This window comes from Parasteatoda tepidariorum, chromosome 1 (genome assembly GCF_982258835.1).
Source record: "Parasteatoda tepidariorum strain Cologne lab strain chromosome 1, Ptep-v5.0, whole genome shotgun sequence".
Lineage (NCBI taxonomy): Eukaryota > Metazoa > Arthropoda > Arachnida > Araneae > Theridiidae > Parasteatoda > Parasteatoda tepidariorum.
Genome location: NC_141755.1, coordinates 86,413,966 through 86,440,095, shown reverse-complemented (window position 1 = coordinate 86,440,095; position 26,130 = coordinate 86,413,966). Strand labels below are relative to the sequence as shown.

The following is a 26,130-nucleotide window of genomic DNA, read 5'->3' as shown; positions in this document are numbered from 1 at the left end:
AAAGTGCTTAACATTATTGCACATATTTCTCAGCTTAGTGGGAAGGTTTGTTCTGGTTTTAGCAAAATTTGGTTTTAATGTATGATTCTTGATTTACTAAATTTAATTTAAAATTATTTTTCCTACCACTAAGCAACTTAATATACACCGAAGAGCCATTACATTATGACCATCCTCCATCTATAACAATGGGCTCGCCCAGGTTTTCATGGTTTTTCTCCAAGGAACAATGTTTTTATAGGGCACATTAGGACCCATAATCCTCCTAGAACAATCCCTGACGTCTGTAAGCTACTTGAACATAGTTGCAGACCAGGTTTACCCATTCATGGCAACAGTCTTTCCTGCGGGGGATGGTGTTTACCAACAGGATAATGCATCATGTCATAAGGGTCGAATCGTCGAGGAACATTCCAGTGACTTTCAAGTCATGTCTTAGCCCCCAAATTCACATGACCTTAATCCAATCGAACATTTGTGGTCCTACTTGGAAAACCAAATTCGTGCTGCAACGCTACCCTTTTGCAATGTGAGGGAATTGCAGGACCAGTTGGTGAGTGCTTGGTACCAGATACCTCAGACTACCTATCAGCACCTTGTGGAATCAATGCTGCGACTGGTGATAGCAGTTTTGATGGCTAAAGGTGGTCCTACATGTTATTAGCAGGGTGGTCATAATGTAATGGCTCTTCGGTGTATATAAAACACCACTTAATGGTATTAATTTTGTCCTAAGCTTCATAAGGTTTAGGTAAAATTATAAAAAATTCTGCAAGTTTTTATTCTTTTTCTCAACCACTTTACAAAGTTTTCAAACTAATGCGGAGCAGTAGGATTTATCTGTTAATTATTTATAGCCTCTTACTTAAACTATATTTTTTATTCTGTTTTATTTTGAATTCTAGATTTAATGAATCAAAAGGCATTAAAAGTGTTGTTCATTAATTATATTAGAAATTAATCGTGTATTTTACTAGCATTTTATGTTAAAAATTTAGTCACATTAAAATTTAGATGCATTAAACGCTATGATATATATTTTTTAATAAATTATATTAGAATTTAAATAAATTGTACGCAAAACTGTGTTTAGCTCACTGATACAATTAAAAAGATGAATACAAAATAAATTGAACGTAATGAACCAGTATTAAGGATTAACATTTAACACTTTCGCTATAAGTAATCCCTTTGGCGAAAAATATTTAAAGAGTTTTTAGTAACCAATAATTAAATAAGAATTTCAAACAAAAATATTTTAATGGATGAAGTTGTTATGGTAACCGAACAAAATTAAAAATTTTCTGTTGGTATAAACGAATATGCGCAAATGCTTTTTTCATACAGTTGCTTTCTTATATTAAAGACCACTTTAATTGGTTAACTTTTGAAATCGCGCTTAACGTAATTCAGGCGTAGTCTGGATAATGGGGTTCCAATTGGAGAGCAGTCGAAACTATAAGTCATAAAAGAAACTTTGTGCATATTTTGCAGTATTTCCAAAACCATTTAATCGAAGAAAAAAAATATTTGTCCCTCAAAATAAGGGGGGGAACGTAATCTGGATAGCATGAGTCAACATGAGCCTACACTCTAAGGCAACACATCACTTTTACCGCTTGTGGGATGTTATGGGGTGCCATCGCATAGGAAATGGCACACGATCACTTCTAATATTGATCCACGATGGCATGGCATCCCAGCGGTACGTTGGTGACATATTTCAGCCACATTTTTTGCAGTTCACAGCAGGGCACCCAGAGGCCATTTCTCAACAAGATAATGATCGGCCACACACAAGGGTGTCATAGGAATGCCTTCGTGACATTATCACCCTTACCTGGCCTGTTAGATCCCCAGATTTATCACCGAACGAGCATATGTGGGATCACTTGGGGTGGCAAGTTGGATTGCCTCCGAGTTAAGTCGATTTAGCAGTGTTTTTGCAGCAACTGTGGAACGGGGTGCAGCAGGATAGCATAAGGGACTTGTATGTCTCAATGCCCGACCAATCGCATACTGCTTTCGTGCTAGAGTAGACCCAAAACCTCCATTCATTTGTTTTTTTTTTCTTCAATAAATGATATCATTTTGCGTTGATCACTTATCAACGTTGTATTGGCGTATGTAAAAATTCTGAAAACTCTTTTGAAAATTCATTCTGACAACTCTTTTTTTCAGGTGCGTTAATTTTTATGGCAATGAGTGTATAAGGTTAATGTGTGATAACCGCTTAAAAAATTTGAAAAAAGTACGTTTCTCCATTAGTAATTATAAAACAATTGGATACAAAAAAAAATTTACTATTAATTGCTGTTTCTAAAATAATAAGCTTATAACTTGTCTACAATAAAGTTGAAATCACTCTAGGTAATAGTTTACTATCGGGGGCTCCTCTCATTTTTGGCAATTTGTAAATAAACGAATATAAAATAATAACCATCATGGTATCCAGGAATAGGATTTGAGCAAAACTGAACTAAAATTATTGCCAAACCAAGAGCCTCCGATTCTACACTAGAGCCTCACTCTGTGAAAAACAATTCCAAAAGAATTTGCTTTTCACTAAAACGTTTCTCGTATTTCTCTCTTTATAACACAAAAACAATGGTGCAACACAGATTACCATTGTTGTCCGTGCATTTTTGTTGACTGGCAAATTCATACGGTAGGATCCAGCTTTCCAACAGTGATTCAGTATTGTTTTGGTTGTCATCAGCATAAAATTAAAAATCATAAAATTATTGATTTCCCATAAATATTTTCGTATCCCTAATTTAAAGGCACTGAAGGGATTTATTAATCTATGTCAACCTTCATCTATCAAAAGGTACCTCAAGATGTACCTTTTATATACTAAATATTTTTAAGCAAATCAACTGTTTAATGTGGACCATCCATCAATGTTGGCAAGTTCTTATCACGTCCGGGTCACCATTGAAGAGATTTATAAATAGACTATGTCAACCTTCGTCTATCGAAAGGTACCTCAAGATGGATTCAAGTTAACATGTCTTATACTAGTGATTTGTTTTTTAATATTTGTAGTGGTAGTTACACAACAGTACTGCTATTACGTTTTTTTTACTTTGTTTTCTAAATTAAGAGTTCATAACTTAGACAAATGCTTTTTATTATTGTTATTATTATAACCTAACTCTACGCTACATCTTGAGATAAATTTATTTAAATCGGTGTCTGATTTTATTAACCGTTTTACAATTATTATTTTTATGCAAATTACATTAATGCTCTATTATAAATTCCAGTTAAAGAGATTCGTTAAATGATTTAGAACTTAGCGATCATCTTCATGCACAATATGATGCATGCAAGAATCGCATTCCATTTGGTAAGCGAAAATATTATCCCTGTGAACTCACCACATTTGTTATAACAATATACTTTTAACTTTAAATGTTATTTTCAAAAAATGATTATTTAGAAAAATTACTTATAATCACTAATAGATCTTATTCGAATCATAAGAGAAATATTTGGACTAGGGAATTGGGGGCACAAACGTATGCAAACATAATTTTTTTTTAATACATTTAACTTATGAAGGAAAAAAACTTGGTGCCAAGAAAAAAACGATTATTGCGAAATAATCATCGGGGTTAGTGAGGGTACTCTAGTATCTAGTACAGAGGTGGCGAACCTTTATACATTAACGTGCCATTTTTTCTAAAAAATTGTTTAATGAGGTCATAGACGTGCCGTCAAATAATTTTGACTTCGTGATTATTGGGAAAATAATAATACTTAACACTATCAACTCAAAACTCTTTATTTACATTGAAAAAAAAAACATTTTGAAACGTCTTAAAACAACTTAAAGTAACATCAGTGAGACTTCTGTTGTTGCAGATTCGATGACAAATAACTTTTATTAGGCTGTAAGATGTTAGTTTAAGCAGGACTGGTAATTTTTTTTGCTAATTGTTTGTTGCTTGCTTGTTTTTTATGGTTATTAATTGTTTTTTTAGCATTAATTGTTAATTTTTTATTAATATTTGTTTATTATTTTGCTTGTTTTTGTGAATTTTAATTTAATTGTTATGTATGCTTCATAGTGTAATAACATTTGTGTTTTCGCAATTCACTGTGTAATAACAATTGTGATCGTTGGCGTGCCCAAAATATTGTGTCTCATGCCATTTATGGCACGTGTGCCATTCGTTCGCCATCCCTGATCTAGTATCTAGTACTCTAGTAGTGATACTCTAGTATCTGACTAAAAATATCCGTTTCTATATTTAAACTGGTAAAATTCATCTTCTTTACCTTGAGTTAAAAGTATTCTATAATATCTTTATAATTAAGGAATACTTATTCTTCTCAGAAAATCGTTATACTTTTGATACGCATCTCTGAAATAAATAGCTACTAGTTGCTTCAATTAGGTCATCTAATTCAGATCATAAAATACCCAAAAATATTATGAAGTTTATCTCTATTTCGATTACTATTCAGTTTCTTTATCTACTTAATTCGAAATAACATAATATTATATAAGGATCGTCGTAATAAAGATTTAGCTGTGATAAGCTCAAAAGCGAATTACTTTTTACAACTAGTTGAGTTTCGATGTGCGATGTGACGCTTTGAATATTAAACAGCCATGATTGATATTTATACCGACTAGAAATTCTATCTGGCGCCTAGATGTTTTTAATTATTAAAAACCTTGTGCACCGCTAACTAATAAAATGGTTTTAAAAAAGCTTCGAATCAACACATTCCTTTATTTTACTTTTATCTAATTTAAAAGGCAAATGGTTATAAATTAACATCTATTTTCTTTGCTACGTGCTGACTTATCGAAAATATGGACTGTCTGGCAAATAATTTAAATATAATGCTCATATCTTACGCAATTTGTACCGATTTTTTTTCTTCAAATTTTGATTGTTATTTGAAGCTTAGGGGAGAGTGGGGTCAATTGTAACATTTTTTACTTAACTATTTTTAGCTAACAAAAATCCAATATATTATTAGTATTAATTGACAGACGAGTAAAGTAGACTATCCTCTACTAGAAAAAAAATACCTTATTTTAAATGTTATTATATTAGTTATTAACTATTTTTGACAGTCGTGCACTTGTTACAATTGTCCCCACTTACACATACCACAGCTCATAAATTCAATTAAAACATAGTTAATTATACATATTATCATAGTTGTGATATATTTTTTTATTGATAAAAATAGTAGTGATTTTTTAGGAGTAAAAATAATAATGAGCAGAGACCTAAAGGGCTAAACTTTTAACTTTAAGGGGTTAAAAATTTTAATTTATGCTGTGAAAGGTGACAAATAAAATAATGCACATGCAACATAATATAAATGATACAGGAAACTATTTGTTGTTCTTTAAGAGTTAAATAATGGTTTGTAAACATAAGATTATTTATTTTCAGCTGTTACAATCGTCCCCAAGACGCAATTTCAGCTTCATTTGTTAAAAACAATGCTAGTTAATTAACAAAACTAATCTTTTTTTTAAATGTTAATTAAGGTGTCCACTTACATATTCGGTTAATAATTTTTATTTGTTTAAACAAAATTACTTTGTTACAATATAATATTCTAATACCAAAAAAATACTTATGTCGCGTGGAAATATCTTTTGTGATGTACCTTTTCAAAAGTACATAAAAATGGTTGCCAGCAGGGGTGTACATGTAGATTTATTAAATACACCTTGTGCGCCCCCTAGGAACCAAATCTAGAACCAGACACTCGAAATGTTTGCTCTGTTACAATCGTACCCTGTTACAATTGACCCCACTCTCCCCTACTCTAAAAATTTTGATTTTATTAAATTTTTTTCAGCTATGATAAAAAGTATATGGTTAAAAAATAATTTTTTTAAAAAAGAAATGTCCCTATGAAGTGTTACTATTTAACTATAAACTAGTTAACTATTAAGTTAAGTTTATGAAACTTTGCACAGCTATTGCGTAGAATAAATAACCGAAGTAATCGATACAAATTACAAGCTGATTGCTATATTCCCTGGCACTGATTGTTCAGAAATACTTTTTTTCTTCGTTCGTAATTTATTCGAAGTCCCTCAAGTTTCTGAAAACTTAAAACTTTATTGAGTATGAGTAATCGCATTATCCCTAAAGTTATGTAATATTTCTTTAAGTACTTCGTGAGAAATTTGAAAAAGTGTCAAAAACTGAGAATGGTCTTCCGTTATTGTTCCGATGTTATGTTGCGCTTGCCATTTAAGATTCAATCTTAGCGTTTCAAAGGACACACTTTAATTATACTCATTAATTAAATTGGTGAATTAAATTGGTGAATTAAGTTGCGAAATCGGACACATAATCGAAATCGGACATACGTACGCTGTGAAAATACAAGATTTTTTTCTGACGAATTTGGATTTTTGCCCTTCAAAATATATGTCGCCGCAATTAGGTTTAAAGTTTAGTTAAAAGTGCAGCTCTAAGTTCGATTCGATTAATGTTATTTTTACTTTTTGTGTTATTTTACCTTGTTTTTCACATCCCTAAAAATAATTCTCTACTTATTAAAAAAACTAATTATGATAACTCATTGTAATTATGATCAAAATAGTTTTTAATAATTATGATCAAAATAATTTTTAGTAATTATGATCAAAATAATTTTAGGGATTATGATCAAAATAATTTTTAGTAATTACGATCAAAATAATTTTTAGTAATTACGATCAAAATAATTTTTAGTAATTATGATCAAAATAATTTCTAGGGATTATGATCAAAATAATTTATGGGGATTATGATCAAAATAATTTATGGGAATTATAATCAAAATAATTTTTAGTAATTATGATCAAAATAATTTTTAATAATTATGATCAAAATAATTTTTAATAATTATGATCAAAATAATTTTTAATAATTATGATCAAAATAATTTTTAATAATTATGATCAAAATAATTTTTAGTAATAATTTAAAAATAATCAAAAGATTCTTTTTAGTTTTTAAGATATGAAAATTTACAAACTTAGAAAAATACTTCATTCACATATTTCGAAGTTTGCCTTTAAAAATTACATTTGTCAAGCCATGATGATAACGGTCGTAAAATTATCTGGTCTTTATTTTATAGAGAAAAGGAGCAAAAGTGAAACTCACTATTTTATTTAGTGAGTTACGAGTTCTTCACGATGGCGCCATTTTATATGATAAGGAGTCAAATACATTTGAGCTGGTACAAATTTTTAACCTGACAACATTTCAAAGAAAATAGGATGCAAAAATTTTTTGTACTTTATTATTGAAGTTTATGTTATCACCGTTAAATTGAATAACAAAAATTATTAAAAATTGTTCGTGTGGAATTATATTTAGATAAGAGTTTCTATAAATGGGTACATGAACTTTTGTTAGCATATTAAGTTCGAAAAAGATATGAAGAAAAATTTAAAAAGTACGCTTAACCTCTTCAGAATTAGCTTAAAATAATGGATTATTAACATTAATATTTTTTAATTATATAATTTTAAAGAAACAGTCTTAATAGTTACTGAAAAAAATTCTGTTAGATTATCAGAGTTATATTTTTAAGGAAATATAAAATCCAAAGAAAGTAGTTTGAAAAAAAAAATGCTTTTTTCATTCATATTCAAAATTTTACCAATAATTGATTTTATAAATTAAAAAAATTTCAATCGGGTATAATATGAAAAAAGCACAACTACTTCCACTTACTAGGAATAACATTTACCTTTTAGTTTAATTAATAAACTGAGTTTTAAATATGCTTACTAAATTCATAAACTTCGGTAAAACAACAATATAAATTATTTCCAAAGGAACTAGACTAATACAATTCCAACCTGGCGAGTAGCGACTTATAACAAGACATGCTTTTACTTGTTGCTAGAAATCAGGTTCGCAGAAAATGCTGTTTACTAATTAAATTTAGTAGGAATAACACGATCTGCGACGTAGGCTATAGTATACCCAATTATGACGAAATGTTTTTCTTAGATTTAAATATGCAAATTTAAAAAATTATCGTTTGGAAGTGAGCTGTGTTGTGAATATTTAACCTTTTAACACAGAAAAAGATCGATTTTCATGCTGTATTTCATAACTTTAAATTATTAAAATGCTAAATAAAAATTTTTTCACTTATTTTGACATAAATTAATACAAAATTAGGTAAAAAGTATAAATAATATGTTTGATAAAAATTCTACGTCAAAGAGTTAATTAAGAATATTTAATTTAATTATTTTAACTTTTAGTTTAATGCTTTACGATCAAAAACTTTGAGAGACGAGTGTAAATGCAATTTTACTTTATCAATTATAATTATATCACCCAATTATAATTATGCCATAAAGCTGCCCAAATGGTAGCTTGAATTAAACTACTAACCTTTTTAACTTAAAACTAGGAGGCTTCGCCCCCTGCTCGCTGGCGCTCGCCAACCCCGAAACTACTTTCGCAGTTCATTTACTTTCCCCGAAACTACTTTCGCAGTTCACTCACTTTGCTCGCTCATTGGATACGTTCTTAACGTCTAGCTTTTGTATACTTTTTTGAATACTGAAGTTCCGAAAACTTTTCACTGTAAAAATTCTAAACCTGTGCATTTCAATATTAATTTAAAATTGAAAACAGTTCGCATATTTTTCTTAATCACACTATTCTAAATTTCAGTTGTTGAGAAAAGTAACTGTTGTAAGTTTTGTTTTAAAGTCTTTCCCACCAGAGGGCTAAAACCATGTGTTGTAAAACAATATGAAATAGTACTGAACGCCGGATGTAAAGCATCGGCTTCGATGAAGATAATTTTGTGAGAATATTTTTGATAATTCGGTGAGAATTCACCCGATTAGACATATGATGCTCACTACGTGCTCTTGCGCGCCGAAGCCTATCAATTAAAACGTATTAGCGTTTTATATAATATAGATTAGCCATATGATGCTCACTTCGTGCTCTTGCGCGCCGAATCCAATGAATTAAAAATGAAAACTGTTGCCAGCTCGAGAAAAGAAATATCATCGGTTTTATTGATACATACGTACGTATTAGCGTTTTATATAATATAGATTCCGACCAATTTCGCTTTGTTATTAAAATTTTCGACCAACGCGAATAAAATTAATATTTTTACTTACATACGAAATTACTTTGTAAAGGCATACAAAAATAAGCAGAAAAAGATATCTTAACATATTATTTTCTCAGTGATAAAATTGTACCAAATTTTCTCCATTATACTGGACATCTCAGGTAGATTAAGGAGGACCAAACTTTCGACAACTGTCCTGACTGAAAAATCATACTTCCAGATTTTTGAAGGTTGTAAATCCTACCTGTCAAAAGACAGCAATGTTTATTTTCAAAACACGTTTTTGTGTCTGATTTCGTAATATAATTTATAAGTCTCATTAATATATATTAGCATCACTTCAGCGTTGCACTTCAAGCCATATTGCATAACTGAGATTCATTAAGATTTTATTTCTATATTTAAAGTGGTTAAAAAATTTATACTTCTATTTCATTCTTGGGTTTATAAATTTGATTTGAAATTACTTTGATAAACTAAATAAAATAAATATTATTTCCTTCTGAGGACCAACCTACAATATATTAATCATTTAGTATAAATTTATTATTGAAAAAAAAATTTTTTTTTCAGTTTGTATTTTTGCAAAATGATTGTCTTTCTTAAAATATAACTGGTTTTACTTAAGTTTTTAAATACAAAGAAATATTAGTCGGAAATTTAAGTAGGTTATGAGTTTATTTCAAGTTATCTTGGACGGCCATGTGGTTAGCGTGCCTGATTGCGAAGTCAATCGCTGCGGATTCGAATCCCGCTAAGTCATGGATGCCTCTCTGTATAGTGCGGCTCTCAGGAGAACTCCTCCAGACACCCGTCTCGCGTCGTGGCGGGTACTATGGTTACCAGGAAAGGTCACTTCGTATAGGGGTGTGGGGTGTATAGTTTTGTCGAAATCTTAGCGTAGGCCGTAATGAGTAAACCTATCGACACCTTCTTTCCTCCATTTCAACCCCATTAGAAATGTGATCTCGCCTGTTACCATAGCAGCAGACAGCCCCAGACATTCAGTCTGGATTAGTTCTCCTTACAGCCGCACTATATGTTGTCCTCTGTTGTCTGAAGAAGGCCCACCCTATGGAAGGTCATCTATAGAAGTATAATGTGTGTAATGTTATGCGACTGGTTACGCGATTTTGTAATGTTACACAACTTTGGGTCACAGGTGTTCACTGGGTAACGATAAATTAAAAAAAAGTTATCTTGTTGGAGTTTTATGGCAAATATCCATTTTGAGTCTAGTAGATTTTGTTTCTTGCCCAAAATGTGAAGAAATACACTGTAAATTATCCTACAGCGCCTATTATCCTAATATATTGGACGCCGGGGACTGAACTGTCGTCCGATGTCCCGACTAAAAATCAAATTTTCCTAGTAGTTACCTTCTATATTTTGAAGTCTCACAGTAGACTGATCGTAAAGACACGGTTCCCAGTAGAACACCGAAGACAAGCATCACTGACTGCGGTCAGTAAGCGGGCGGGTGACCACTTTGATCAGCTTGCAAAAGGATCAAAGTTGTGCGGTATCAGTCCTCGTTAAACTGTTCTACCGTGAAGTGCTCGACTTCGCGGGTAGGTCGTTGGGCCACCGTAGCAGGGGAGCCATCCCCTCTGCAGAGGATCCAAATTGTGATGGCATGTCTTTGAATCCTCCTCAGAGATGTTTTCAACATCGTCTCCTATAGCACTGTTTATCTCCAAAACATATTTTTGTGTCTAATTTCGTAAAATAATCCATAGGTTTCATTGATATATTAGCATTAATATTAACTGTAGCGTTATCCTTCAAACCGTATTGCATAGCTGCGAACTTTTGAAACTTTTCCTTAAGGTTTTATTTTCATGTTTAAAGTGCTTACAAAATCTGTACTTCTATTTAATTCTCAGATTTATAAATTTGATTTAAAATTAATTTGACAAACTAAATAAAATAAACAATATTACTTCCTTCTAGACCCAGCCTATAATATTTTTGACATTTAGTATAATTTTATCATAGAGAATCATTTTTTTTTCAATTTGTGTAGTTTTACGAAATGATTGTCTATATAAAAAATATTATTGATTTCACTCACGTTTGTCAGAACTTTTAATTACGAGGTTAATTTGGTCTGAATTTTTCAAGGTCTAAATGGACAGAATTTTAAGTAAGAAAGGTTATTCCAGTTTATGGAAAATAACCTTTTTGATTCTAGTGGTTTTTGTTTTATGACCAAAATGCGAAGAAATATACTATAAATTATTTTACAGTATGTAAAAAAAATAATAATAATTAAAAACAAAAGTTAAGCTTAGTTAATTGAATTTTTATAATTATTTTTTATCCTATCTAAACTACATATTTCTAATTAAAAAATTATATTTTGCACTATTATATAAAGTCTATGTGGCAGGAATATATGAAAACCCCCTCAGAAATTTTTTACGATTAAATAAGGACATAAATTACCAAATTTTTGCATAGAATTTTGACGTAATCTATTTTTTTTTAAGAAACAAACTTAAAACGGAAATTATTAACAGTTGGAAAATTACTTGTATTATAACGGTTAGTTCAATAATCAGTAATTTTTTCAAATATCCTTTGATTTAGATTTTTAAGAGTTTTACGTTTAAATTATTAAAGGTTTTTTTTTTTTTTTTTTTTTTGCGTGGGTACTTTTTTAATATTCAAAGTATTATAAAATATTTGCTAGTTTATAATACTATAATTCGAGTAATTTAAAAAGTAAATATATAGCCAAAAAAACATTTCGTTAAAGCAAGTATAACAGAGTTCTCATTCGAAACTTTGATAAAAAAAAAGGTAAAAAAAAAATTGTACTAACCGTTATTCTAGTACTTATCATACTAATCGTGTTATTCCGTTGAAATCGTTAGCTGCGAAATATTATAATTTTGGCAGAGCCATCCAGATCTAAAAAATCTGGGAGGGAAGGGATCTTGCCGGATTGCCCCCCCCCCCCAAAAAAAAAAACAATTTGATGAAATGTTTACAGTGTAGGGGATTTTTTTACGTTGTTCAAAAATATTGATTAGTTATAGATTAAATGAAATTCTGGACATATAATTCTCCATAGGTTAACATGGTCGATGTAAAATCATTTTTCTGATTACTGACAACCCTTATAAGAAGAGGCTATTAAAAAGTGAATGCCCTTTGTTACAAATATAGCTTTCAATTACACTTAAGGCTCTGAATGAAATACAAATCAAACTAAATTTGTACTATCGCCCACTTAACCACCTGTATGATTCGAGTATTGATTGAAATCAAACGAACACTCATCTTAAACATCCCTTTCATGTTCTTCCTTCTAATGCCCCAACAACTATGTCACGGACGATGGTGTTAACATCGAACAAGGATTGTGTTAAAATCAACAACCACCTGCATCGAGTAGAGAAGGTCTAAAAGCGAAAGTAGATATTAAGGAAATGGGGGAACCGAAACTTGTTTTAAAAAATATCATGTTCCCCATTACCAAATTCCACTTGAAAACTAAGTGCGATTGATGGCGTCATTTTTTTTTACTTCTAACTCTTTCTTTTTTAAAACAGCATTGCTCTGGTTTCTGATCTTCTTCCTCCAAGGTTTATAGAAGGCTGTCCGTGTCCGGTTCAATCCGGCTGAATTACCTGAAGGGTGATTTTTGAAGTGACCACAAGGAAGTCATTAAATGGCTCCAATGTCTCCGTGTTTTGACAGCTTGATAAATGTGAACGATTATTGGTGATTAACACTGGGTTATAATAATGATTTGCAAGAGTAAAAGTGTCTTCTGAAATTAATTATTAGACAGAATCGAACGCTTAGAATCGTAAACTACTTTAAACAAGTTTGAAAGGGGAGAAAAAATTCAGTTAATAAATAATATATGACTCAATCAATAATTCATAAAACATGTTAGCCAATATGATACTGAGGAAAAACTAATTGTCTAAATTATGTGTGTCTAATTTTCTTTTGCTCGCCTTAATTTTGGGTAATTTATTTAGTGTGATATTTGCTAATATTATTTTATATATATTCCACTATAGTTTAAATCTATTTAAACATATATAAAATAAATGTGATTCTTGGGGTGCGGAGGTCTTCTCTCTTAGATTAGATTCCCCTAAAAAGAGATATAATTACTGGTAAGAGAAACAAATTTATTTAAAAAAAAAGGTAGAAAACTATATATCTAAATCTATTTTAATTGTATTAAATGTGTGCGGAAGGTATAGCATGGTAAAAACCTTTGCTTCTATCCAAGGTATTAAGTTTTTCTTAAATCTCAAGAATATATAACTTTTAATGTTCATTATTGAATTTGAAAATTAATAGTTCATTTTTCAGAAAATATTTTCCTCTAGCAAAATATTTGTCTGCAAAAAAAATTTTTTTTCACTTTAAAATAATAGTATATCAGGGGTCTGTTTAGAAGAAATTTGGGTCCGTTAACGGACCCTTCACAAAATAATTCATCTTTTAATCGTACCCTTCACAAATTTGTTTATCTTCATTATTGTTTGTTAAGCGAATAAACCCTTCCCGGGGGGAGAGAAGAAAGACGATTCCAAACAAACTAAGTTTCCCTAAGTTTAAATTCCAAATGTAGTATTCTAAGAAAATATTTTTACTTTTGCAAACATCGTGTGCGCATTCTTATTAATATCAAATCATAATTTTTTTGTAAATAAATAATTGATCAATTTATATTTATTCATAAAATTAGAACATTAAATAGAACATTATATTAACATAAAATAGAACATTATGTAAATAAAAATTAATTTCTGGTAATTTTTTAAATAAAATATTATAAATTTAAGAATTGTTTAAGTTTACTTAATGCATAACACATTAAAAGTGATACATTACTAATATTTAAAATATGTCAATTGAAATTATTGAAATTGTGAGTGATTTTGTTTCCATTATTCGTCTGAAATGAATATTCTGTGTTGAGCTTTATAGGCTAAGTACCAAATATTTGTATGTTGCATCTCTAATTTAGTAGCAGCAATTGTGGAGCAGACTCTTGTATCTATTTACAGTTTAAAAACTTCTTGAAAAGGTTTTTAGCAATCTTTGTAATAACAGGACCCTATTTGCACAAATTCACAAAAACAGGACCCTGGTTGAAAGAATGTGAAACGCTTATGTTATATTCACAAATTATGAATAGTTTCTTTACAATTTTACAAAAACAGGACCTTTCACAAAATGTTTGTACAGACCCCTGTATACACAATTTTAACGTCTTTGGTGGACAAATAGATGCCCACTTTGGTTAGATGCCTGAGAAAGTTGCCCCTTCTCTGCACGCCTCTGAATATAGTATAATTGTATTTATGCAGAAGAAAATAGTATGATTACGTAAGGAAGGTAGTATGTTAATAGTATGAAAATATAAAATATGTATGATTCGTATTACTTAATACTATTTACCACGTGTTTTGCATACTTTCTATTGTAAAATGAAATCGTTTCCCCTAGAAAATGAAATGCTTTCTACATTTAAATTAGGTACTTGTCACTCTAAAACTACATGTGTTAAATTGAGACAAAAGTTTCATTGAATATTTTCTGTAACTTGCTTTCCATGCTTAAAAGAACTTTAAACTACTATACAGACCTATATACACTGGTGGACAAAATTAAGAGATGGAAAGCATTTTCGCACATTCATTCGCACATGCAAGATACCCGCACACTGCTCTATGTGTTTGACATTGGTTCCATGAATGCCCAGAGGTACAGGCAGGAGGTCCTAGAGCCCTATGTGCGTCTTTTCAGGGGCGCTGTTGGCCCTGAATTCATTTTTATGGACGACAATGCGCGACCACATAGGGCTCTCATGGTTGATGAGTATCTGGAAAGAGAGGATATTCAACGAATGGATTGGCCAACCAAATCCCCTGACCTGAATCTTATTGAACATGCTTGGGATGCTCTTGGGAGAGCTATTGCGATGCGCCAACCTCCCCCCAAAACCATTCTGGAGTTAAAAATTGCTCTGGTGGAAGAATGGGAGGGTCTTCCATAAGTCCTCCTTAACTCCCTTATTAACAGCATGCATACTCGTTGTGCTTGCTGTCTGTCAGGGGAGACCATACACCATACTAAAGGCAACACACATTGTACAAGCCTCACTTTTATTGTCATCTTTTATCCTTAAGTTCAGGTTACATTGGATTTATTGTCAAAAGGTCTTGCCAGTGAATGGCACTTTCATTTTTGTTTTGCATACCTTATTATCATCGAATAAGCTATATATACATACCAAATTTCATTTATTTACATTCAGTATTTTTTGAGATATTTGGGAAAATGTCTTCCATCTCTTAATTTTGTCCACCAGTGTATATAACCTAAATAAGGATATTATATAAATATCCTTATTCAGACTTCTAATAAAAATATTATTTTTTAATAAAAAAATAAAAAGAATAATTCTAAAACTTAAATGACCTTTCCAAAAATTGGATAAAAAAAATTTTTTTTGACTCTGAAAAGTCAAGGTAACTTTTTGATAAATAAAGACGGTATTATGCCATTAATTTATTTTGAAGCATAATACTAATCCCCATAAATACGATACTTTTTTTTATTATTATTATTTTTCATTCTTCTTGGGCACTACAACATATGACAGGCCAAGGCTGTCCCAATAAGTTTTTGCCATCTTGATCTATTCTGAGCCATGGCCTTCCAGTTAGTTATTCCTATTAGTTTTTGTTAAAATGTTGGAAAAAATTATTGCGAATCTTCTTTACGAAAATCTATCTATGGATAAATTATTAAGTAATATACTAATAGGTTAATGATACTCGCGGTCAGGGTTCATTAACCCCCCCACACACTGCGTGCTCTTAAATTAAAGGCAGTGATGGGCTGTGATGTGTGATTGCCAATTGCAAACTGCTTCATTAGATGCCTCAAAAAAGAGGTTTACTAACGGGAAGGGGCAAATAAAAACCTATTTAAATGAAACACACACACTTGAACACATTGAAAAAATATATGTTAAAAACATATCTTTTTTTGTTTATTTATGTAAATTCAAATGGGAACTATTCTTTGTGAAAGATATGAATTCCAATCGTGATCTTCATCGTTAATATCTTAATGCCCCAACACTTGGCGATTAAATTATTTTGATAAACATCAAACCTAAACCATAACCTAACTTGTTAAAAAGTTTAATGTTCGAAAAGTTGTTGTTAATAAATTATAGCTTGAGAGTAGCGAATATCTCTTACTTTATAGGACAAGATTTTATTATGATTCTTTTCCAGCTATAGTAAGTAAAGGTTCTTCGATCCACTCCATAGTAATTGAAATGAGGAAGAAAATAGTTAAAGAATCTACCTATTTTATTCATCGAACAATAATTTTCATAGTTCAACGAGAATCATAAAATCGTCAAACTATTTTTCTAGTTCGGGTGGCATATCCTTGAAAATTTTTATTCATAAAATCGTAAATTTATTTTTCTAGTTCCGGTGGCATCTTCTTAAAATTTTTGTTCATAAAATCGTCAATTTATTTTTCTAGTTCCGGTGGCATCTTCTTAAAATTTTTGTTCATAAAATCGTCAATTTATTTTTCTAGTTCCGTATGAAATTTTTGTTCATAAAATCGTCAATTTATTTTTCTAGTTCCGGTGGCATCTTCTTAAAATTTTTGTTCATAAAATCGTCAATTTATTTTTCTAGTTCCGTATGAAATTTTTGTTCATAAAATCGTCAATTTATTTTTCTAGTTCCGGTGGCATATCCGTGAAATTTTTATTAACAGCTTTGTCGTTTGTAGAAAATACGTTATAATTACAGTATTTTGAATTGGTTTTGTAATTTTAACTTTCATCGATTGGGTTACAGGTTGAGGGGCTGTTCAACTACGTAAGCAACTAAAAGGGGGTGTTATTAACTTATTTTTGCTGATAAGGGGTGAAGGTGTATGGGCGATGTTTACATAAAATATTGAAATCCCTTTATTTTCGAATTTTTCTTTTAAAAAGCGAGGTAAAAAAAATACACAGGGAAAAATATCAAATTTTGGATCAAAAGTTAACCGCCTCAAATATCCGGCGAAAAGGCATCCAACCTCTTTGTCACATTACATAAACATACAATTGAGGAATAAAATACATATTGTTCGTATTTGTAACCATATTTTTAATCCTTAACTATGTATGTCATTCGTGAGCATTACAGCATTGATTATTTGAAATGCCACAAGTTGACGGGTACAAAGTGAGCATAAAGCGAACCGGTAGAGTGACGAAAGAAGGTAAAGAAAGTAGAAGCGAAAGAGAAACTAAAAATTAGGGAAAAACGAATCTAAGCAACTTATTTGACGTATTGTAGAAAAGAAAAGAGCGAAAAATCAGATGGAACATCTGTGTCTTTTATATATATATATATTTTCTGACAACATAATTACGAGCAAAAATATATTTTGGTGTTTTTTAATTATAGAAAACAGTTTAATAATTACTAAAAAAAATCGGTTAGATTATCGGAATTATAATTGTACTAAAATAAAAAAAAAAATCCAACAAAAGTAGTTCAGTTTTTTTTCTTACTCATATTCAAAAATTTATTAATAATTTATTTCATAAATTAAAGAAATTTCAAGTATAAATAACTTTGTCTTAGATCTAAAAAGCTGCAAATAAGAGCAAATTTGAAAAATAATTGTTCGAAAGTGAGCTGTGTTTGGAAGATTTTACCTTTCACGTAGAAAAACACCGGGGTTTCATGTTGAATTGCATAATTATAAATTATTGATATGTTAAATATAATTTTTTTCACTTATTTTGATCTAAATTAATACAAAATAATAAAAAATATGTTTAATAAAAATTCTGCGTCAAAGCTTTAAACAGCTTTTTTTATTGTAGTGAACCCAAGAATCGGAATAATATGCCAGTTAAAAATTCTCACCAAAAGAAATATGCTCAATTTTTCTAGCTTTACCTTTCGTCACCTATAAAAAGTGAACTCTTCCGCTAAGGATTCCAGCAACTTTGGCGTGGTTGAAATCAAACTTATTGTGATGAAAAATTAAACACTAATCTGCTGATATTTAATGGCTTGTGTACTTATTTAGATAAGTATGAAAAAATATGAAAAGCAACATCATAAATATGTAATCTGTTGATTTCAAAAAAATTTTTTTAATCAAAATGCGTGAGGTCATGCCTGTTATTTTCTGTTCCCCCTTGTCATAATTTCACTAACACCTTCCTCCAAGCGCGACGCCCTTTGTGATCGGCCTTATATTTAATAATGAAGTTTCTGATCATTATATTTTTAATATTCTCTGCATTTAAGATTATTCTTATTAAAGATATTATAAGGTTTTTACCTTAGAATAATTAACACTTTAACTACGCAAGTAGAAATTCTATTTCCCTTTACTATTCTTATCTTAGCAAGTAAAAATTTAGATTTTCTTTCCAATATTTATTGTTTTTCATCTTGATTACTTTCCTCTTCTCATCTTTGACCAAAAGTCAGAAATTAAATTTTCTGCTAAAATATGTGTAGGCAGTTTTAATATAGCCCAAATTAAGTATTAATAATCATTCCAAACATTATAATTTACGTTTTGGACCGACGAGAGAACAATGTAATGAAAAATATGTTGAAGAAATTTTTTTAAATGTAACTTTCAAATTTTTATTTCAGAAATATATATAGGAAATTCACCTTACTGTTACATTTTTGCGGTAGCGCTTCGCGCTGCCGTGCCACAGGTCCTTGGTTCGATCCTTGGGCCGGGCAAGGCCGACTCAGCCTTTCATCCCTTCAGTGGGTCGATAAAATGAGTACCAAGCATGCTTGGGAACTAACACTGGGGGTTCCGCGTTCGGCTGACCACCTGACCGGAACATATGCTCCTGCACCCCAGAGCCCAAGGTCAAGAAAACTGAGATGGGCACAGTCGGCCTTGGCCCTCTTAATGGGCTGTCGCGCCACTGAGTTAGTTAGAGTTAGAGTTACATTTTTATCAGAGTAATAAGTCTGAAATTATAGTACAATTTTTCAATTTGTTGGACTTATAGTTTATATCTTATCATATGACATTTTACAATGTTTGAATGACTTTCGAAACTTAGTTCCAAAAAGTTCCACGAGGTAATTAGCTAAACTTTTTTTTGTTGTCTTCTTGGATGTTTCTTCTTTCGAAAAAAACCTGCCCCATTTTGCCCGTATTGCAAAGGTGGATTAAATATACCGAAAAACAAAAATTATGTTTTTTTTTTTTCTTTTTATTTTGTAATATTACTTCGGAATTATAATTTGCTTTTCATTTTTAATATAAAATTACGAAAATTATTATATTTTCATTGCTATATTTAATTATTTAAACGTAATATATTATTTCTTTTTATTTTTGCTCGCCATATTTCAGCCGCCATTTTGTTTTTTTGGATATTTTTAGTGTATTTCAAAATTTCAACTATGAATTCAATTTACCAGCACTTAAAAACCCCTAAATAAAAACCACCAAATTTTGAAACAAATTTTATCGAAATACTAATTTTGGCCACGAAACCTTGGATGCTGGCCCATTGTGCAGCAGCATCTAACATAACCTCAAACCAACCTCGGTCATTCCACTGATTAAAATACGAACAAGTGCGCACATAAAGAATTATTCCATTTCATTTAGAATGTTTCTTTAATGTGCCCTTGATTTTCTGTTAACGCACCCTTTAACACTATTTTTTTCTTTCTAGAAGCATATTTTGCTCATGATCTGATGAAAGCTTGGCTCACGATGAAGTTTTTATTGGAAGTTGAGGAAAAGGATAATCAATAAAGTTTATTATACTATAAATAGAAATGGAGTACTGTTTCTTAATAGTATAATGACTGTTGCTCAAAGAGTAAAACAAGATAAGCGAGAATCGATAGCAAATGAGCTACGACTATTAATTTACATCAAAGCACTGAAATTTGTCATCACATCCACTTATTCATACCCTTATCGATTCATGTACGTACGAAATTGAAAACTTTAACTTTTTTGACCCTGAAATCTCCAGTTAAATCGCAATTGACCTCAAACTACGTTCTTATTCGAATAATATATATCCCGAAGTTGGAAGTTTTATCTTTTTCGATGCATGTTTACACGTTTTCTTTCAAAGTATAGGAAATGATTGTTTATGTATAAACCGGGATTTTATCTTTATGAGCACGAGCCATGGAGAAAGAGATTTGTCTTCGCAATTTTTTTTTCATTCGACACACACACATGCGTTTTAGCATTATTTATTATTTAATTTTAGACGTGGTATCGTCACTTCATTGGCGCCAACGAAATTTTTAATTTAAGTTTAACCCTCTAACGTGTCTAATTGAAAATTGTGACGAAATAGATATATTGATGTAAAATTTGTAGGAATGACAAATGCCAAATAACCTAAGCGGATAGTAAAAAATAGATGTAATTAAATAAAATTCATAGAAATGTCTAGTGTCAAATGATATATTGAAGTAAAATTTATAGGAATATGTCTAATGTCAAATGATATATTGAAGTAAAATTTATAGGAATATGTCTAATGTCAAATGATATATTGCACTAAAATTTATAATAATGTCTAGTGTCAAATGATATATTGAAGTAAAATTTATAGGAATGTCTAGTGTCAAATGATATATTGCAGTAAAATTTATAGGAATGTCTAGTGTCAAATGATATATTGAAGTAAAATTTATAAGAATGGCGAACTTTAAATGACATAATCGGATAAAGAAAAAATAGATACTGATGTAAAATTTATTAGAATTGCTATCGTTAAATGACCAAATCGAATGAGGAAGAATAGATATATTGATGCGAAATTTATAGGAAAGGTTACCGTCAAATGACCAAAGTCTTTGGTCCAAAAAAGGGCAAAATATTTGAGCGTCGAAAAAAGAAACTGTTGAAATGAAAAAGAAGAAAAAAATGGGAATGATTAAACAGAGCGTCTCGAAACTGAGAAATAACTTTAAATAAGATACAATCAGAAGAATTCATATTAGAAAAGGTAAAATAACTGAATGTTTTTGCCACGATTATAAATAGTAGTCTCGTTTAGGGAACAAATGTTGAATGTTAACTGCCATTCAACTATGAAAACTGCAACCATTCTGTAATCACGGTGTCTAGAAATGGTACTAACAAATACAAAATAGAACAATCAAAAAGTTTTTTTTATTTTAAGTTATCATGCAAAAAGCTTTTTATCTATCTATACATAATAATAAACGCGGCTGTGTGTCTGTTTGTCTGTCTGTAATCACAATATATCGCCCCAGAAGCCTCGCCCAGGCACGAAACTCGGCACATAATTGTGTTTTGACACAATGAAGAAGTATTTTTTTTTCTTTTTCAAAAATTTGGATTAGTTTTTTAGTTATCAGTCATTTTGTAAGAAAATCTATGCTTTTTCGTCTTCAAAAAGCCATATTCAAAAAACTATTAAAAAATGCATATACTTTTCTCCACTCTTATAAATGTATACTAATGCGAACCTTACAATTGAAATATTAATTTTTGCAACTTAAACCAATAATATACGAAGGAATTAATAATTTAATTGTAAGGCTTGTATTAGTTTACATTTATCAAAGTGGAGAAAAGTTTAACTTTTATATTAAAAATGTGGCAACATATTCTATACGTAAATAGAACGCTTCGCTTTGATATATTTGTCGCTATATTTTCAATGTTAGGCTAAATTAAGCCTTACCTATTGAAACACAGTGCTGTAAGCGAAAACAGAGAACGCTGCACTTTACTCATACTCATACTTGTCGCTGTTCATAATTGTTTTAATAAGTTTTTCTTCTTCTTTCCACGCTCTATTTTTTTTTTTCTTAAGCGAAGACGATAATTTTTGTAGCGATATAGAAATAGAAATTGATACCAAAAAAAATTATATAAAAATAGAACATGATACCATAAAAAATTAATTCGCTTTCGTGTTCTTTTCATGTATTTAGCATTTTAGTTTTTTTTCTTCTTAAGCGTTGTAACTATATAATATATAAAATAGGAATTTAATTGTTTTTGAAGGAACGATCACACTTACCTTGGATCTCTTCGGTTTTTCTATTCTTTTTTTAACAGTTTTTATTAAATGTAATTAGTTATTTTCAGAAAGTTTCAGTTTGCAGGTAAGCACTTAGATTTTAATATTGAAGTTTCATGATTTGCTTTCATAGTAATTGTTGTTCTAAAGTATTCGTTGACTTTTTAAAAACCCGATTACTGACATGGCAGAACCGCCTTCCAAAAAACTTTGTATTTTGTCAAAGAAAAAGATACTAAGAGATTCTCAAAGAAGGGCCCAAGAAACGTCTGTGGAACGTCAAAGAAGGATGGAACATGACCGAATTTCGACAAGCAATTTTAGAGCCCAAGAAGTATCAGAGAAACGTCAAAGAAGATTAGAAGAGAATCGTGTCTCAACTAGCAGTGCTAGGGCCCGAGAAACACCTGAGGAACGTCAAAGAAGATTGGAAGAGGATCGTGTCTCAACTAGCAGTGGTAGGGCCCGAGAAACACCTGAGGAACGTCACAGAAGATTGGAAGAGGATCGTGTCTCAACTAGCAGTGTTAGGGCCCGAGAAACACCTGAGAAACGTCAAAGAAGATTAGAAGAGGATCGTGTCTCAACTAGCAGTGCTAGGGCCCGAGAAACACTTAAGGAACGTCAAAGAAGATTGGAAGAGGATCGTGTCTCAACTAGCAGTGCTAGGGCCCGAGAAACACCCGAGGAACGTCAAAGAAGATTAGAAGAGGATCGTGTCTCAACTAGCAGTGCTAGGGCCCGAGAAACACCTGAGGAACGTCAAAGAAGATTGGAAGAGGATCACAAAGTTTTAATCACAAAATTAGTTAAAAAATTAGTTTTGTCTGAAATCTTGATTTTCTATCTCATGGTGATATTTCCTCAAAAGTTTGGCAATGTAAGTGGTTAATTCAAAATCTGTTTAAAATAACATCTTATTTTATAACCGTCGTTGAGCAGCCGACCCAATTTTATGGCTTTACGACTACTAATGTTCAAATCCGTAGCCTTGTAAATTTGAACCCAATCCAGAAGACAAGGGAACTCCTGGATCTAGTATTAGGAGAAATTTTGCCTTCGTGGAGCACTTTTTGATGGAACTAACCCGCATTTGCGTTACATGGAAATGAAAAACATGAAAACCTCTCACGGTTAACCAGACGGAAAGGGGACTCTAGCCCATGATCCGTCTACTACTGAGGATATTTTACGTCAGCACTGTGGTCGGTGCGAGCCGGGTGCGGAATTCGTATCAACCAGACATTGCCGGGATTCGAGCCCGGTTCACCTCATTGGATGGCGAATGCTCTATCCTCTAAACCGCCACGGCTCTATAAGCCAGTATTACACACAAGCTTGAGAAGTGGATGAAAATCAGTGGTATTCAAAAATCAAATCCGGTGTAATCGCTTCACCAAAAGGAAAATTCCAGCTGCTACAGTAGAGGTCCTGTTCGCAAATTAAAAACATTAAACCAATTTAAAGGAAACTTCAGCTATTATGTTCTTTTTCCTTAATTTTTATTTTAGATTGAGACCTATTTATACTGCGCCAGTTACCATAATATTAATAGAGCTTATTACCATAATTAATTAAACATCATTGCCGTCAATTATAGCAAGGCGAGCCATTGCGGCTCTCTGATACAATTTATTTTTATTTTATAACCGTCGTTGAACAGCCAACCCAATTTTTGAGTTTACGACTACTGATGTTCAAATGTACTACGCAGAGCTTTGTAATTTTGAAACCAATCCAGAAGACAAGGGAACTCCTGGATCAAATATTAGGAGAAATTTGGCTTCGTGGTGAACTTTTTGATGGAGCTAACCTGCATCTGCGTTACATGGAGAGGAAGATCACGACAACCTCCCACGGTTAGCCTGATGGCTAGGGGACTAACCACTGACTCTAACCACTGAGGATATTTCCCTTCAGTACTGTGGTCGGTGTAAGCCGGATGCGGAGTTCGTATGGACTGGGATTCGAACCCGGTTCGCCTCATTGGAAAGCGAACGCTCTATCCCTGAGCCATTGCGGCTCGTTTAAAATAATTTATATATTTTTTTCTTTTAAAAGATATTCCAATAATCTGAGTTAAATACATTTTTAATCATGCATCATTATTTTAAACTAGAAATTATCTGAAACGCAGCGTGATTTTAGCGTTGGGCTATGAGTATATCTATTTTCTTGGTACATAAAAATTTGATCATTCGATAGCTTCTCAGGATGTTCTACTTCTTTACTGCTTCCTTTTATTTTACTCCGCTTGGTGTTTATTCTAGAAGAATCAATGACGAAAATACTAATAGATTAAAGATAATAGTTTGGGTTGATTTCAACTTTTGTAGTCTTTGTACAAAACTAAAGAATTTTATCACATGCTAAAAATTTATCTTTGCTTAACTACACAAACGCTACTAATCAATTAAGGTTACGGAAGCTTCTTTTTGTGGCAGTCTACTATAACAATGTTTTGTCGACACAACAAGAAGAAAAAGACTGTCGTGGATCTTTGGATAAGTGAAAAAAAGAGTATAGAAATTATGTAACAAATTATTGATTATTTCCTATTTTTGGATTGTGGTATTTTAATCAAAATACATTATGCCTCTGGATGAAGAGCGACCATTACTGCCCTTATTTAGAAAACTCTGGGAACTAGAAAATTCTAGATCGCCTGGTAAGTTCCGCCAATTTCCTTTTCATAGAAGAGTTAATTAGTTGGATCTTAAAAATTCTAGGTCTCCTGCTAAGTTTCGCCAATTTCCTTTTCATGGAAGAGTTAATTAGTTGGATCTTAAAAATTCTAGGTCTCCTGCTAAGTTTCGCCAATTTCCTTTTCATAGAAGAGTTAATTAGTTGGATCTTAAAAATTCTAGGTCTCCTGCTAAGTTTCGCCAATTTCCTTTTCATGGAAGAGTTAATTAGTTGGATCTTAAAAATTCTAGGTCTCCTGCTAAGTTTCGCCAATTTCCTTTTCATGGAAGAGTTAATTAGTTGGATCTTAAAAATTCTAGGTCTCCTGCTAAGTTTCGCCAATTTCCTTTTCATAGAAGAGTTAATTAGTTGGGTCTTAAATATTCTAGGTCTCCTGCTAAGTTTCGCCAAATTGTTTTCCTTTAAAGAATTATTGATTCTGTCGTGACAATGTTTGATGACGTGGAACTGATACTTATTCTTGTGGTAAACTGAATGATCATTGGCTAACATTTTAACGACTAAAGTTAGTTGATGAACACAATTTCGTAGAGCAGCGTTTCCCAATTTTTTTTCGGCTGTGGGGCCCTAAATGATCGACTTTCTTTTGACTGAACCTCGAGACTTCGTGAATGAAAATTTTAGTCATTGTGAATATATAAATTAACGAAAGATTTCATGTAAAACGTCCTATGTTTAACGAATGTTGTCTTTATGTTTACCTATTTTTCATAAAGTTTTTCATTAATCTAATTTTTATTAATTATTCAGTAAATGAACGAAGAATGAAATTCTTTTATCATTTCGTTTTATCAGTCTTCTAGTTTCGTTTTAAGTCAAACAGTTGAATCATAGATCTGGAGAGGCATCTGGTCTAGTTCTTAAAGTTATTTTAATGCATGCAAAAACAGAAAGGGAATTATCTAAAACAGTGGTTACTAACTGGCGGCCCGCGACGCCATTTTTTTGAGACCGGCGAATTAAATATATTAGTTGTCGTTCGTCTGTGGACAATCTTCGTAAAAAATCTATATGGGTTTAAAATACTTTTCTTTCGCTTAAGAAAACCTAATTTCTTCATTTCTGTAAAATTTAACAGACCAACTATGCAAAAAAAAATTTTTTTCTCAGGTTTTGCGCCCAAGAAAATATTTATTCAAATACAAAAATCATCGTGTATTTTGCTCTTTTATTTCGTATTTTGTATTTTCTGATTATTATTCAGCATGTAAGTATCAGAAATTTACTCGAAGAAA

The 26,130-nt window shown here is 31.3% G+C and overlaps 1 protein-coding gene across 4 annotated transcripts in view; it reads left to right on the top strand.

Annotated features, from left to right (window-relative positions):
* The window catches only part of LOC107444729 (sodium-coupled neutral amino acid transporter 7), a 62,025-nt gene that overhangs the window by 15,184 nt on the left and 20,711 nt on the right, over positions 1-26,130 (top strand). Inside the window, exon 1 of one of the 4 annotated variants that reach the window (XM_016058943.4) lies at positions 24,382-24,857. The exons of the other annotated variants lie outside the window; for them this stretch is intronic. Within the exon in view, the coding sequence (XP_015914429.1) occupies positions 24,782-24,857 (76 nt within the window). The 5' untranslated portion in view covers positions 24,382-24,781. Of the gene's footprint in view, positions 1-24,381; positions 24,858-26,130 lie in introns of those variants that run through there. 4 annotated transcript variants of the gene reach the window in all.